General features: G+C 41.7%; 1 protein-coding gene across 2 annotated transcripts in view; it reads right to left on the bottom strand.

Moving 5' to 3' along the window:
• The window catches only part of Mrps28 (mitochondrial ribosomal protein S28), a 130611-nt gene that overhangs the window by 95934 nt on the left and 17984 nt on the right, over nt 1-16693 (bottom strand). The window contains exon 1 of one of the 2 annotated variants that reach the window (XM_087634373.1): nt 2647-6549. The exons of the other annotated variant lie outside the window; for it this stretch is intronic. Coding sequence (XP_087490499.1) covers nt 2647-2679 — 33 coding nt within the window. The 5' untranslated portion in view covers nt 2680-6549. Of the gene's footprint in view, nt 1-2646; nt 6550-16693 lie in introns of those variants that run through there. 2 annotated transcript variants of the gene reach the window in all.

The raw sequence follows: 16693 nt of genomic DNA, 5'->3' as shown, positions 1-16693 counted from the left end.
TCCTTCTTTTTTTCTGACGTAAAATGCCACACAGGATGTTATAAAAGTATTTTCTTATTCTTACAGTTGTTGTTCAGCTATTCTTCAGAAATCTGTGACTACGAATGTGTTTTCTAGTCACTTTTAATTTGAATATGGGATGTATGTATAGATGTTGATACAAAAGAAATACAAATTTTCTATTTGTGAGAGTGAATCATAGAGGAATATTAACAATTTGATCTCACTGTCTACCTGCTTACACCTTGAATTATGAATGATTCAAGGATTATTAATCGTTTAGTAGCATATATCTTCAATTCCACAATTACATTTCTAACAATTTTAATGTTGCTCCGAGGATTACAAACTCAATCGCTTAGCCCTGTGAGGGTCCCTAGGAGAATGAGATAACACTCTGGTGGCAAGAGCCACAACCCAGCCTTTGAAAAATGCATACATGTTGAAGAAATCAAACCAACTTCATTTCATACACACTTGAGACATGCCTAGGTGTTGAATTTGGCTCAAGGGTCATAATTTTCTGAGGAAAATAGTTGACTGACACTGTTAAAGTGGTGGTGGTGAGGGGTGGAGGGAGGGTTGGGGAGGCTGGCAGTGGGTAGAGATGATCTATTATAGTGGGAAGTAACATACCAGGAAGGACTTCTTAATATAAAGGTGAGTGTGAACCAAGGCTGTACGTGTAGATCTGCTACACCAGGTGGCCAGAGCACATGCCACCAACTTGTAACTCCTCAGAGTATATTAAAGGTCCCCAGAAAAGTACCTTAAAAAGCAGGTCCTGCATACAGACAAGGGAAGAGCACCTCCTAGAACAGTGGCCTCCTCAATCTTGCTAATGGTATGACCCTTTAACACAGCTCCTCAACCATAAATTATTCTCATTGCTACTTAATGACCACACTCCTGCTACTGTTGTGAAGCATAATATAAATATCTGTGTATCTGGTGGCTTAGGCAACCACTGTGAAAGGTTGACCTCACACACACAAGAGGTTGTAACTGACAGGTTGAGAACCACTGTCCTAGAGACTCAACACCACCTTTCCCTGAACTTCACTCTAGAAACAGAGCAGAGTCCCACCAAATAAGCCATGGGGAAGAAGCACCACGGCAGCCACTATGATCCTCTGTTTGAAGCCACTAAAACCACCCACAGCTGCCAAGTCACTGTCAGAGCACCTAGAAAGACCAGAGAAATATCAATGTGGGGTGTGACAGTGCTTAAAGCCTGAAGGGTCATCACCCACACCCCTCACTTCCCCTGCTCCACGTCTGTGCTGATCTCTACCAGGGTTTTCTTCTTTTACTTTTCCTTCCCCTGACTCATTAGCTCCATAGTCCAAGTAAAACAAGAAGACCCAGAACTTAAACATCTACTTAGGGCCTATTCCTAACTACACAAATCTCCTTCACAACCCCAGGCGGGCTAACCTCAGTATGGCAGCAAGTAGCACTTCTTCCTCAGGTTTAGAAAACAGAGTTTGACTGTTTGGATTCCTTTGGGCTAGCAAGATGGCTCAGTGGGTAAGGGCACGTGCTGAGAAGCTGAGACCTGAGTTCAATTCCTGAAATCCACTTAGTCAGAGAGTGCCAGCAAGTTACCAAGCTGTGACAGGCCTGCTTGGGTACGTGCATGTGTGTGTGTGTGTGTGTGTGTGTGTGTGTGTGTGTGTGTGGTGTGTGTGTGTGTGTGGTGTGTGTGTGTGTGGTGTGTGTGGTGTGTGTGTGTGTGTGTGTGTGTGTGTGCGTACAAATAGGTGAAAATAAAATCAATTCCCTTGAGATTTTCAATAAATCTGTTTTAAAATATTTATTCCATTGTGCATTTCTCTAAAGGTATAATATTTTTAATCAAATGGAAATTAAATATTTCTTTCTTTTCTGCTACCTTTGTTTTTACCACATTTTACCACAAATGTGTTTTCAATGAGTGACAGATTTTACGGTAGCTAAGACTCCTAGGTTAACACCTACGTTTGTTCTCAAATAGGATGTTCATCATCACTCATTGACCTCTGGATGTCATTCTAGATAATCAGATAAAAATGGCAGGACCAGTGGCTTAAAATCTATAAGAAGTTGGGAGTCAAAAGAGATTTTAATCAACACAATGATAACATTGAATTGGTAAGAAAGTTTTGCCAGCAGCATGCAAGGTACACCAGCGAAAGGGAGGAAGTTAGTTTTATACATTTGAGTTTTAGTACATAAACTCACATAAAATTTCAAAGAATGCTGGATGTCTAATTAACAGCTTATGGAAATACTGCATATACTTCTATGCCTATTAATACAAACAGTCGTGTCTAGTGATAGTATTCAGCCACAAATCCCCAAAATTATACTAGGTACTAAATGCAATAGCTTTAGGCGAGAACTATTTTTCTTCGCATTATTTATAGTAAAAACTCTAGAACACAAAAATATGTCTCACTTTAATAATACATATATAGTTTACATGGGTCTCAGGGTTTCATTACTGTGAAGAGACACCATGACCAAGGCAACTCTTATAAAGAAAGATATTTATTTGGAGCTGGCTTACGGTCTTTTTAGAGTTTCATTGCTGTGAAGAGACACCATGATCAAGGCAACTCTTATAAAGGAAGATATTTAATTAGGGCTGGCTTGCAGTCTTACAGGTTTGTCCATCATCATCATGGCAGGAAGCATGGAAGCGTCCAGGCAGACACGGTGCTGGAGGAGTGAGAGTTCTGCATCTTGATTCAAAGGTAGCCAGGAAAAGACTCCATTCTGCAGGCAGCCAGGAATTCTGCACTGGGGGAAACTTAAGCACTAGAAGCCATTAAAGCCTGCCTACACAGTGACACACTTCTCCAACTAAGCCATACCTATTCCAATAAGGCCACACCTCCTAACAGAGCCACTTTCCATGGGTCAAACATACACAAATCACCACATTCCACTCCCTGGCCCCCATAGGCTTGTTCAAACACATGAATCTATGGGGGCCATAGCGTAATGCAAAATACATTTAGTCCAACTTCAAAAGCCCCCATAGTCTATAGCAGTCTCAGCAATGTTAAAAGTCCAAAGTTCAAAGTCTCTTCTGAGATTCATGTAATCAATTAACTGCAATCCCTTATAAAATCAAAATCAAACAGCAGATCACATACTTCTAACATCACAGAATATACATTATCATTCCAAAACATCATAGTGAGGAAATACTAAACCAAAGACCAAAAGCCAGCTGGACGAACTCCAAACTCTGCATCTTCATGTCTGACGCCCACTCCTTTCAGTTTTGAGGACTACAGCACACTTCTTTCTCTTGATCATCTCCACTCCCTGTTAGCAGCTTTCCTCAGAAGGTATCCCGTAGCTCTGGCATCTCTAACATTTTGGGGTCTCCAAGGCAATTTCAGCTTCACAGCTTCTTGTTCCAATGTCTGGGATCCACATATGATCCTCTGCACTCTTCCAAAGAGCTTGGGTCATTTCTCCAGCTCTGCCCTCTGTAGCACTCTGGTTGACTCCACTCCACTGCTGCTACTGGTCTTGGTGATCATCCCATGACGCTGACATCTCCAATACACTGGGGTTTTCCCTGTAACCAGACTTCACCAATAGCCTCTCATAGGCTCTCTTCATGGTGCCAAGCCTCAACTTCTTTTCCTGACCCCTTCAGTCCTGGGTTGTCAACTACAAATGAGGCTGCACCTTCACCAATGGCCTTCCCTGGCCTCTCACAGTGCCAAGCCTCAGAAGCTCTCCATGGTCCCTTCATGTCTTCAAAACCAGTTCCACTTGAGTGATTCTTACACTAAGTACAGCTGCAGCACAAGGTATGACCTTGGCTATCTCTGGAACACAGCTTCTGTGTGCTCTGAGAAAACACCTCCCAGAAGATTTCACCTCAGTTATGCTGGTCTCTTCTTAATCATCACTAATTTCTTAGCTCCAGCTAATCAGCACCCGCTTCTATTCCTGACTCTAAAGCCAGAGTCACATGACCAAAGCTGCTGAGTTCTGCTGCTTGCTGGTGCTAGAACATGGTCCCCCTTGTTCTATTATACCATCACCGGATTTCTGTTTTCCAATTCCTTCACTGTCTAAGCTTGGCTGTACTGGAACTTGCTCTGTAGACAGACCTTGAACTCAGAGATCTGCATAGCTCTGTCTCCTGAATGCTGGGATCAAAGGTACATACTACCACACTTGGACCTAAGCTTTTCTCTACTTGGAACTTGCTCGGTACTAGGCTGGCCTTGAACTCAGGAGCTGAAAATTCTACATCTTGATTTAAAGGCAGCCAGGAGGAAAGTCTCTCTTCTGTGCTGGGGGGAAGCATGAGCACTAGAAGCCCTCAAAGCCCTCATATACAGTGACACACTTATCCAATAAGGCCACACTTCCTAATAGTGCCACTTCACATGAGCCAAGCATAGTCAAACCACCACAACATATAACTACAATATCATGTTTATGAGGACACTTAATATGTAGATTTAAATCAAAGGTTACTAGTGCTTAAAGAAACAAGAACATGTACTAGTTCAACTATTTTGCTTAGCAGATGAATATTAAGGCAGTAGAGTAGGAAACTCAGTTCGGTAGGAAGATTTTACCCAATATTACAAATTAAACCATGAGAAAAACCTGCAGGCAAAGAGGAAGGCTAGAAACCCCAGTGGAAGGCAACCAGAACTGGCTGGAACCACTGGTGCAGTTACGAAAGCACTCCAGCCTCTGCAGGTGACCTGACTCATTAGGACACACACCTCGGGGTGGAGACTTACAATGCTAAAGTGACACAGGATGCATGAAGTTCTATGCAGAACTACATATAACAATTAAGGAGAGCACACATGCTAAGCAAGAAAGCCTAAAAAGCCCAAGCTGTGTGGCATAAAAGCCCTAACCCTCCACTCAGTACTGCTGTTTGAGCTTTTAAACCTCCGTTCTCTGCTCGGGTCACTCCTACTTCTTGGGAGTTTACTGTGCCTCTGCTTCTGTCCAATGCCTCAAGAGCCTCTAGAACTCCTCTGGAGGTGGCTATAGGTAAGTCACTCAAACAGCACCTATAGATAGGTATTCCTAGAAACTAAGTTTTAAAAAGTAATTAAAATTTCTTATAGATTCAGCACCTCTTTGATTTTACCCATTAAGCAGAATAGTATCGCTGCAGGTATGTTTGCTAGGACGGGGGAGCATGCGGAACATGATGATAGCAGCAGCAGAGGGAGCACATCACCGCAGGCCTTCCAATAAAGGTTCAGAGAAATTCTTTAGAGGAGGGAATTTGTGCAGGTCAGAAACTTGGAGTAAATAAAAATGAGGAGAACACTGTAAAAAGAGTGAGCATATAACAAGTAACTACTATTTCTCTTATTCTTCACAATTTAACAGGTAACAGCCTGTTCATGAGCAACACGTTCATTAATGACACAACAGTCAATTCTCTAAGATAATGCAACAGTCCTCTCCAGACAGCAGAGTAGCAGCAGACCTAACAACAACGAAAGTCAAAGATGAGACGAAGCCGGCAGAACCACAGGGCAGCTGGGTAAAGTCATGATACAACCAGAGATTCCAACCCAACCACGACTAGAAAATGATGAGGACATGTCTGAGCTCAGCACCCAACACACAACTGAATATAAATTACAGGATTTCATCCCACAGCAGGGGGATAGTATTCTTTGCAAGCTCATGTGGAATAGTCACCAGGTTAGACCAACTTCCAGACCATAAACACTCACATTTAAAATGGTACTCAGCTGGGAGTGTAGGGCACTTGCAAGGCCCTAGAAATGAACTCCAGCACCACACACAGAAAGAAAGAAAGGAGAAGGGCTCAGAGGAGAGGAAGGAAGGGAGAGAAGGATGGCGGAAGAAGAAGTAAGCATATGGTATTTGATCTCAGGCCACAGCAGAGTTAAACTAAAAGAGAGTTCAAAATTACCTTGGATTTGGATAGTAAACTACACGCAAAAGACAAAGCAGAACTCTCAAGAGAACTATAAAAGTACTTTGAAGTAGTTTAAAATGAAAGCAGAACTTAGCAAATGGTGTGCCATGCAGTGGAAACATGCTTGAATGTTGTAGGACTGACATCCGTGTCTGACTGCCCAAGGCTCTGACATCAGCTAAATCTATAGTAAACAAAGGAAAACATTAAAATTAGAGCAGAAAACAGTAAAATTGAAAACAAGATGTCAATTTAAAAAAGTGATCACAAGCAAGCATTGTTCCTTTAAAAAAAAGTGTTGATAAGACTCTAGCCAGGCTAACCAAGGATAGGACAGACATGGGAAGAACCTGGGAAACGCCTAGCAGGTAAGAGTGCTTGCCTGGTGCTCCTCCAGGGGACAGAGCTCAATTCCCAGATCTATGTCAGAAGTGTCACAACCACTTGTAACTCCAGCTCCATTATGAACCCCATGTCCTCTTCTGACCTTCACAGACACCCATAGACATTTACACACACACATAAGTAAAAACAAAAAATAGATTAAGCAAAAAGACAGACACTAAGTACTGATATAGAAGCCCCTACACTAATGGGGGATGCATTCCAAGAATCCCCAGCACACACTTAATACTGCAGATAGCACCAAATTGTAACTGTACTATACTTTTAAAAATCACATTATTTAAATATAATTTTTAAATTAAATTATTTAATTTAAATTTTATTTATTAATAAACAAATTTAATTAATTTTTAAAACAGACACACGAATAAGTTAACAATAATAATTAAGAAAATACAGCAACCGGTTAACCGGGAGTCCCAAACCCAAGGATCCTGGCCCGCAGCAGCTCTCTGCTCCCAGACGCCGTGGGAGAGAGACCTCACCGCCTGGTCAGGTGGGCACTCCTGAGGCTGCAGAGCGGAAGAGACCACCAACACTGCCCACCCCTGCCCACATCCCTGGCCCAAGAGGAAACTGTATACGGCCTCTGGGTTCCCGTGGGAGAGGGCCCAGGAGCGGTAGGACCCCTGTACCTGAGACACCGCCGGAACCTGAAAGGACAGACCGGATAAACAGTTCTCTGCACCCAACTCCCATGGGAGGGAGAGCTAAACCTAAAGAGAGGCAGACACGTCTGGGAAACCAGAAGAGACTGCACTCTGCACACATCTCTGACGCCAGAGGAAACCACCAAACGCCATCTGGAACCCTGGTGCACTGAAACTCCTGGAAACGGCAGCGCAGATCTTCCTGGCTGCTGCCGCCGCAGAGAGCTAGAGGGCAGCACCCTGAGAGCAAACTTGAGCCTTGGGACCACAGGTAAGACCAACTTTTCTGCTGCAAATGACCTGCCTGGTGAACTCAAGACACAGGCCCACAGGAACAGCTGAAGACCTGTAAAGAGGAAAAACTACACGCCCGAAAGCAGAACACTCTGTCCCCATAGCTGACTGAAAGAGAGGAAAACCAGGTCTACACCACTCCTGACACACAGGCTTATAGGACAGTCTAGCCACTGTCAGAAATAGCAGAACAAAGTAACACTAGAGATAATCTGATGGCGAGAGGCAAGCGCAGGAACCCAAGCAACAGAAACCAAGACTACATGGCATCATTGGAGCCCAATTCTCCCACCAAAGCAAACACGGAATACCCAAACACACCAGAAAAGCAAGATCTAGTTTCAAAATCATATTTAATCATGATGCTGGAGGACTTCAAGAAAGACGTGAAGAACTCCCTTAGAGAACAAGTAGAAGCCTACAGAGAGGAATCGCAAAAATCCCTGAAAGAATTCCAGGAAAACATAAATAAACAAGATGAAGCCCATAGAGAGGAGTCACAAAAATCCCTGAAAGAATTCCAGAAAAACACAATCAAACAGTTGAAGTAATTAAAAATAGAAATAGAAGCAATCAAGGAAGAACACATGGAAACAACCCTGGATATAGAAAACCAAAAGAAGAGACAAGGAGCTGTAGATACGAGCTTCACCAACAGAATACAAGAGATGGAAGAGAGAATCTCAGGAGCAGAAGATTCCATAGAAATCATTGACTCAACTGTCAAAGATAATGTAAAGCGAAAAAAAGCTACTGGTCTAAAACATACAGGATATCCAGGACTCAATGAGAAGATCAAACCTAAGGATAATAGGTATAGAAGAGAGTGAGGACTCCCAGCTCAAAGGACCAGTAAATATCTTCAACAAAATCATAGAAGAAAACTTCCCTAACCTAGAAAAAGAGATACCCATAGGCATACAAGAAGCCTACAGAACTCCAAATAGATTGGACCAGAAAAGAAACACCTCCCATCACATAATAGTCAAAACACCAAACGCACAAAATAAAGAAAGAATATTAAAAGCAGTAAGAGAAAAAGGTCAAGTAACATATAAAGGCGGACCTATCAGAATTACACCAGATTTTTCGCCAGAAACTATGAAAGTCAGAAGATCCTGGACAGATGTCATACAGACCCTAAAAGAACACAAATGCCAGCCCAGGTTACTGTATCCTGCAAAACTCTCAATTAACATAGATGGAGAAACCAAGATATTCCATGACAAAACCAAATTTACACAATACCTTTCTACAAATCCAGCACTACAAAGGATAATAAATGGTAAAGCCCAACATAAGGAGGCAAGCTATACCCTAGAAGAAACAAGAAACTAGTCGTCTTGGCAACAAAACAAAGAGAAGAAAAGCACACAAACATAACCTCACATCCAAATATGAATATAACAGGAAGCCATAATCACTATTCCTTAATATCTCTCAACATCAATGGCCTCAACTCCCCAATAAAAAGACATAGATTAACAAACTGGATACGCAACGAGGACCCTGCATTCTGCTGCCTACAGGAAACACACCTCAGAGACAAAGACAGACACTACCTCAGAGTGAAAGGCTGGAAAACAACTTTCCAAGCAAATGGTCAGAAGAAGCAAGCTGGAGTAGCCATTCCAATATCAAATAAAATCAATTTTCAACTAAAATTCATCAAAAAAGATAAGGAAGGACACCTCATATTCATCAAAGGAAAAATCCACCAAGATGAAGTCTCAATCCTAAATATCAATGCCCCAAATACAAGGGCACCTACATACGTAAAAGAATCCTTACTAAAGCTCAAAACACACATTGCACCTCACACAATAATAGTAGGAGACTTCAACACCCCCCTCTCATCAATGGACAGATCATGGAAAGAGAAATTAAATAGAGACGTAGACAGACTAAGAGAAGTCATGAGCCAAATGGACTTAACAAATATTTATAGAACATTCTACCCTAAAGCAAAAGGATATACCTTCTTCTCAGCTCCTCTTGGTACTTTCTCCAAAATTGACCATATAATTGGTCAAAAAACGGGCCTCAACAGGTACAGAAAGATAGAAATAATCCCATGCGTGCTATCAGACCACCACGGCCTAAAACTGGTCTTCAATAACAATAAGGGAAGAATGCCCACATATACGTGGAAATTGAACAATGCTCTACTCAATGATAACCTGGTGAAGGAAGAAATAAAGAAAGAAATTAAAGACTTCTTAGAATTTAATGAAAATGAAGGTACAACATACCCAAACTTATGGGACACAATGAAAGCTGTGCTAAGAGGAAAACTCATAGCGCTGAGTGCCTGCAGAAAGAAACAGGAAAGAGCATATGTCAGCAGCTTGACAGCACACCTAAAAGCTCTAGAACAAAAAGAAGCAAATACACCCAGGAGGAGTAGAAGGCAGGAAATAATCAAACTCAGAGCTGAAATCAACCAAGTAGAAACAAAAAGGACCATAGGAAGAATCAACAGAACCAAAAGTTGGTTCTTTGAGAAAATCAACAAGATAGATAAACCCTTAGCCAGACTAACGAGAGGACACAGAGAGTGTATCCAAATTAACAAAATCAGAAATGAAAAGGAGACATAACTACAGATTCAGAGGAAATTCAAAAAATCATCAGATCTTACTATAAAAGCCTATATTCAACAAAACTTGAAAATCTGCAGGAAATGGACAATTTCCTAGACAGATACCAGGTACCGAAGTTAAATCAGGAACAGATAAACCAGTTAAACAACCCCATAACTCCTAAGGAAATAGAAGCAGTCATTAAAGGTCTGCCAACCAAAAAGAGCCCAGGTCCAGATGGGTTTAGTGCAGAATTCTATCAGACCATCATAGAAGACCTCGTACCAACATTATCCAAACTATTCCACAAAATTGAAACAGATGGATCACTACCGAATTCCTTCTATGAAGCCACAATTACTATTATACCTAAACCACACAAAGACACAAAAAAGAAAGAGAACTTCAGACCAATTTCCCTTATGAATATCGACGCAAAAATACTCAATAAAATTCTGGCAAACCGAATCCAAGAGCACATCAAAACAATCATCCACCATGATCAAGTAGGCTTCATCCCAGGCACGCAGGGTTGGTTTAATATACGGAAAACCATCAACGTGATCCATTATATAAACAAACTGAAAGAACAGAACCACATGATCATTTCATTAGATGCTGAGAAAGCATTTAACAAAATTCAACACCCCTTCATGATAAAAGTCCTGGAAAGAATAGGAATTCAAGGCCCATACCTAAACATAGTAAAAGCCATATACAGCAAACCAGTTGCTAACATTAAACTAAATGGAGAGAAACTTGAAGCAATCCCACTAAAATCAGGGACTAGACAAGGCTGCCCACTCTCTCCCTACTTATTCAATATAGTTCTTGAAGTTCTAGCCAGAGCAATCAGACAACAAAAGGAGGTCAAGGGGATACAGATCGGAAAAGAAGAAGTCAAAATATCACTATTTGCAGATGATATGATAGTATATTTAAGTGATCCCAAAAGTTCCACCAGAGAACTACTAAAGCTGATAGACAACTTCAGCAAAGTGGCTGGGTATAAAATTAACTCAAATAAATCAGTTGCCTTCCTCTACACAAAAGAGAAACAAGCCGAGAAAGAAATTAGGGAAACGACACCCTTCATAATAGACCCAAATAATATAAAGTACCTCGGTGTGACTTTAACCAAGCAAGTAAAAGATTTGTACAATAAGAACTTCAAGACTCTGAAGAAAGAAATTGAAGAAGTCCTCAGAAGATGGAAAGATCTCCCATGCTCATGGATTGGCAGGATTAATATAGTAAAAATGGCCATTTTACCAAAAGCGATCTACAGATTCAATGCAATCCCCATCAAAATACCAATCCAATTCTTCAAAGAGTTAGAAAGAACAATTTGCAAATTCATCTGGAATAACAAAAAACCCAGGATAGCTAAAATTATCCTCAACAATAAAAGGACTTCAGGGGGAATCACTATCCCTGAACTCAAGCAGTATTACAGAGCAATAGTGATAAAAACTGCATGGTATTGGTACAGAGACAGACAGATAGACCAGTGGAACAGAATTGAAGACCCAGAAATGAACCCACACACCTATGGGCACTTGATTTTTGACAAAGGAGCCAAAACCATCAAATGGAAAAAAGATAGCATTTTCAGCAAATGGTGCTGGTTCAACTGGAGGTCAACATGTAGAAGAATGCAGATCGATCCATGCTTATCACCCTTTACAAAGCTTAAGTCCAAGTGGATCAAGGACCTCCACATCAAACCAGATACACTCAAACTAATAGAAGAAAAACTAGGGAAGCATCTGGAACACATGGGCACTGGAAAAAATTTCCTGAACAAAACACCAATGGCTTATGCTCTAAGATCAAGAATCGACAAATGGGATCTCATAAAACTGCAAAGCTTCTTTAAGGCAAAGGATACTGTGGTTAGGACAAAACACCAACCGATTGGGGAAAGATCTTTACCAATCCTACAACAGATAGAGGCCTTATATCCAAAATATACAAAGAACTCAAGAAGTTAGACCGCAGGGAGACAAATAACCCTATTAAAAAATGGGGTTCAGAGCTAAACAAAGAATTCACAGCTGAGGAATGCCGAATGGCTGAGAAACACCTAAAGAAATGTTCAACATCTTTAGTCATAAGGGAAATGCAAATCAAAACAACCCTGAGATTTCACCTCACGCCAGTGAGAATGGCTAAGATCAAAAACTCAGGTGACAGCAGATGCTGTCGAGGATGTGGAGAAAGAGGAACACTCCTCCATTGTTGGTGGGATTGCAGACTGGTACAACCATTCTGGAAATCAGTCTGGAGGTTCCTCAGAAAATTGGACATTGAACTGCCTGAGGATCCAGCTATACCTCTCTTGGGCATATACCCAAAAGATATCCCAACATATAAAACAGTCATGTGCTCCACTATGTTCATCGCAGCCTTATTTATAATAGCCAGAAGCTGGAAAGAACCCAGATGCCCTTCAACAGAGGAATGGATACAGAAAATGTGGTACATCTACACAATGGAATATTACTCAGCTATCAAAAACAATGACTTTATGAAATTCGTAGGCAAATGGTCGGAACTGGAAAATATCATCCTGAGTGAGGTAACCCAATCACAGAAAAACACACATGGTATGCACTCATTGATAAGTGGCTATTAGCCCAAATGCTTGAATTACCCTAGATGCCTACAACAAATGAAACTCAAGATGGATGATCAAAATGTGAATGCTTCACTCCTTCTTTAAAAGGGGAACAAGAATACCCTTGGCAGGGAATAGAGAGGCAAAGATTAAAACAGACACAGAAGGAACACCCATTCAGAGCCTGCCCCTCATGTGGCCCATGCATATACAGCCATCCAATTAGACAAGATGGATGAAGCAAAGAAGTGCAGGCCGACAGGAGCCGGATGTAGATCGCTCCTGAGAGACACAGCCAGAATACAGCAAACACAGAGGCATATGCCAGCAGCAAACCACTGAATTGAAAATAGGAACCCCATTGAAGGAATCAGAGAAAGAACTGGAAGAGCTTGAAGGGGCTCGAGACCCCATATGTACTAGAATGCCAAGCAACCAGAGCTTCCAGGGACTAAGCCACTACCTAAAGACTATACATGGACTGACCCTGGACTCTGACCTCATAGGTAGCAATGAATATCCTAGTAAGAGCACCAGTGGAAGGGGAAGCCCTGGGTCCTGCTAAGACTGAACCCTCAGTGAACTAGACTGTTGGGGGGAGGGCGACAAGGGGGGGGAGGATGGGTGGGGAACACCCATAAAGAAGGGGAAGGGGGAGGGGGATATTTGCCCAGAAACTGGGAAAGGGAATAACACTTGAAATGTATATAAGAAATACTCAAGTTAATAAAAAAAAAAAAAGAAAATACAGCAACTATAACAATCAATATAGCTATTATTGGAATTACCCTTCTCATTGACTGCAAAAGCCACAAATCACAGAAAATAAAACTATACACTGAGAAGAACAATTATATTGAAAGGGCAAGAAGGGGCATCACTACAGATTTCAATGACCTGAGAGGATAATCAATGAATAGCACGAAGAACTCTATGCCCACAAGTTTGATAACCAGGATGAAACAGACCAATTCCATCAACACTCACACAAGAAGCAACAGTTTCAAGGGCAGGATCTACTGAACAAAGCCAGCCAACAGTTAAGGTCCTTCCAAAAAAGAAAACACCAAACACAGATGAGTGCCCTGGCAAATCCCTCCAAACTTTCAAGAAAGAAATTATTCATACTTTCCACAATTTCTTTCAGAAGGAAAAAGGAAAGGAATGCTTCTCACTCTGAGGCCATCAACCTTAATGCCAAACCACACAAGAACACTACAATGAACAGAGAACTATGGTCAGATCATTAATGAACACAGATCCAAACATCTATAGCAATATAACAGCAAACTAAATCCACCAATATATAAAAAGAATTATTCCCCATAATCAAGTGTGCCATGGCAGGGTCTGTATACAGAGATCAACTAATGTAGCCACCCATCAAATCAATAGGCTACAGAAGAAAAATCACATGGTCCTGTCAACAGCTGCAAAAAAAGCCTAGGACAAAATGCAATACACAGCCATAAACACTCTCACTAAGCTAGGAATAGAGGAGAGCTTTTAACTTGATAACGAATATCTTCAAAGAACCCTTTCAGCTATCATAATCAATGATGAAACATTCACCATTCTGAAGCCTTCAGCATCACAATGTATGCAACATGCCCTCCCTAAAGCAGTAGGGCAAAAACAGGGGGTGGGGGAGAAACTAAACAAAGAGTATACAAAAGAAAGAGTAAAACTGTCCTTATAGGTGACATGAGGCATGATCATCTATGCCTCATCTTAAACTCAGCAGGCCAAGGAATGGGACCTCAGCCAGTAATGGGTTTACCCAGCATGCACCATGCATCCTACACCACATAAAACTGGGAGTAGTAACATGCTTATAATCCCAGAGCTCAGGAGGTAAACTCAAGAGGATCAGAAGTTCAAGGCCACTCTTGCCCATATGAAGGTAAAAGCTAGTTGTTGGTGGTATTTTAATGAAAGCTAACAATAAAACCTTGGGAGAAAAAAGTCAGCCTATGCTACCCGAGACTCTGAAAAAAATAAAAATAAGAGCTCAGTAGCCAACTCTGCTCCTCCTGGACATGGTAGGTTACTGCAGCAGGTTTGCAGGACATCAGGGTCTGTCAGAGTAGCCGTCATGCTTGATGGACAAAGACATTTACAAAAGCTAGGCTCACATTCTCTCTCCCCCCTCACTCCATCTCCTACTTTTCCCTCCTCTTTCTCTGGCCCCTTTGCCCTTCTCCTTCCTCCTCTCTTTCACCAACTACACAGATTTGTGTAACTAGAAGTCAGGTCATGCAGCTAAGTACATAAAATTTTACTTCCAGCTATCCTACGACGTGAAATAGTTTCCTGAGCAAGACCAAATGTTTTGCTGTAAGACCTCAGGTAATTCACTCTGTATTAGAATTTCTCTAGTAACACAGACCACATTTAAATCTTATCCTTGTATTTTTTCTTGCTTGCTATACTCCAAGGTGAAAGAGTTATCTGTCTTGCGCACTACTACAAAGTTGCATAAATATCTAATCACAGCTCATAAAGGACAAAGAAAGTGGTATATTTACTGACTATCCTTTTAGTCTTTTAGAAATCAATGTCTAGTCCATTTATGTATGATGCCACCCTCTCAACATTACTCAAATTCCAATCTTGGACACGCTAGTCAAAACAATCTTTCCAGAGAAAATTCTCTTTACAGTAGCAACAGTACTGAGTCAGTGACTACTGAGTGCCCAACCCTAAGCAGGACACTCACCATTGCCCTCAGACATGCAGGGAACAGGCAGAGGGGAGGGAAAGGGGTCTAAGAGCTGGAGGACAGAGAAGGGCATTCTAAAATGCTGCCTTCTAGACATGGATGACAGTGATTGGCTGTGTGAGACCCATGAGGACTCGGGGGTGGAACTGAGCCACACAGGCTTACGCGGCAAGTGTTTCTACTGAGGCATGCTTTCTAGCGCCACATATTAAATTTAAAGTGAATTCATAAGCCACATCTTAAATGCTCAATTGCTATATGTGGACAGTTTGCTACAGGACTTTTCTACCATCCCACAGAGGGCTAGACAGATGGCTCAGTTTGCAAACTTCCTGCTGTGAAAGCATGAAAGAGCTGGGTTCAGATCCCCAGCACCCAGCACCTGAAGCACTGTGTGGGTGCACTTGTACTCACACTGGGAAAGTGGAGCTGGGAGAGTCCCTGGGCTTTGCTGGCTAGCTAGTCTAACTGAATCCAGTGAATCCTGGCTCAGCGGGAGACCCTGTCCCAAAAAGGAAGGCAGAGAGCAACAGAAAGACAACCAATATTAGCCTCCAGCAGCCACACGAATGCACACACATTTGCACATGTACTCACATCTACAAACACACAAGTACCCATCACACACACATATACAAAAAAATTTCTATTAAAAATAGCTTGTATTAAGAAATCTGAGCCAACTTTCAAGGACAAGAAAGAAAGTCATAATGAAAGGAACCCAGCATTGCTCCAGGTCTAGTATATTATGACAAGCTTGCTACATGGAGACTGTAAATATAGTATGTTGGCCCAAGAGACTAAAGGGACTTTTAATACTCTGCTTGTCTAGCTGAATAAAGCATACTAAATGAAAATAGACTACACTAAATAAGACTCAAACACCCTCCTTAGTCTAGCAGAAGAATCTAAAAGGCCTGAAGAGAAGAGAAGGCTGGAATAGGGATAATCTCTTGTATCCTGTGTGGAAGCATCACCTGTCAATAAAAAGCTGGTGGTCAATAAGCTGAGGCAGGATTAGAAGGTGGGACATCTGGCAGAGAGAAAGGAACTCTGGGAAATAGTCAAGCACAGGAAGATTCGCGCCCCCAGACTCAGAGGAAGTATGAAGCAGAGGAGATATAACTAGTCATGCGGCAAACAGAATAGTATAAACGGGTTAATACCGGTTACAAGCTAGTGGGAACAGGCCAAGCTTGTGGCCTAGACATTTAATTAATAAATAATAAGCCTCCGAGTTGTTATTCGGAAACAAGGGTACAATGGAAGAGTCCATGGATTGCTGATTTAAAGCTGTTCACCTGCCTTTCACAGTATCCCCTCACCAAGACTGGGAGACACTGGCAGTCCTGAAAGAACATGAGGTGCGTGGGACAACAGAATGGGTCAGTAGTCTCAGCGCTCAATGGCTATCAAGATAATCTGACCTTGCAGGCTGTCTGGTTGGTTGTTTATACTGTTTCTGGAAATGAATGAGAA

Source organism: Rattus norvegicus, chromosome 2 (assembly GCF_021556685.1).
Source record: "Rattus norvegicus strain SHRSP/BbbUtx chromosome 2, alternate assembly SHRSP_T2T, whole genome shotgun sequence".
NCBI classification, from domain to species: Eukaryota; Metazoa; Chordata; class Mammalia; order Rodentia; family Muridae; genus Rattus; species Rattus norvegicus.
This window is presented reverse-complemented; position numbering and strand designations above follow the sequence as displayed.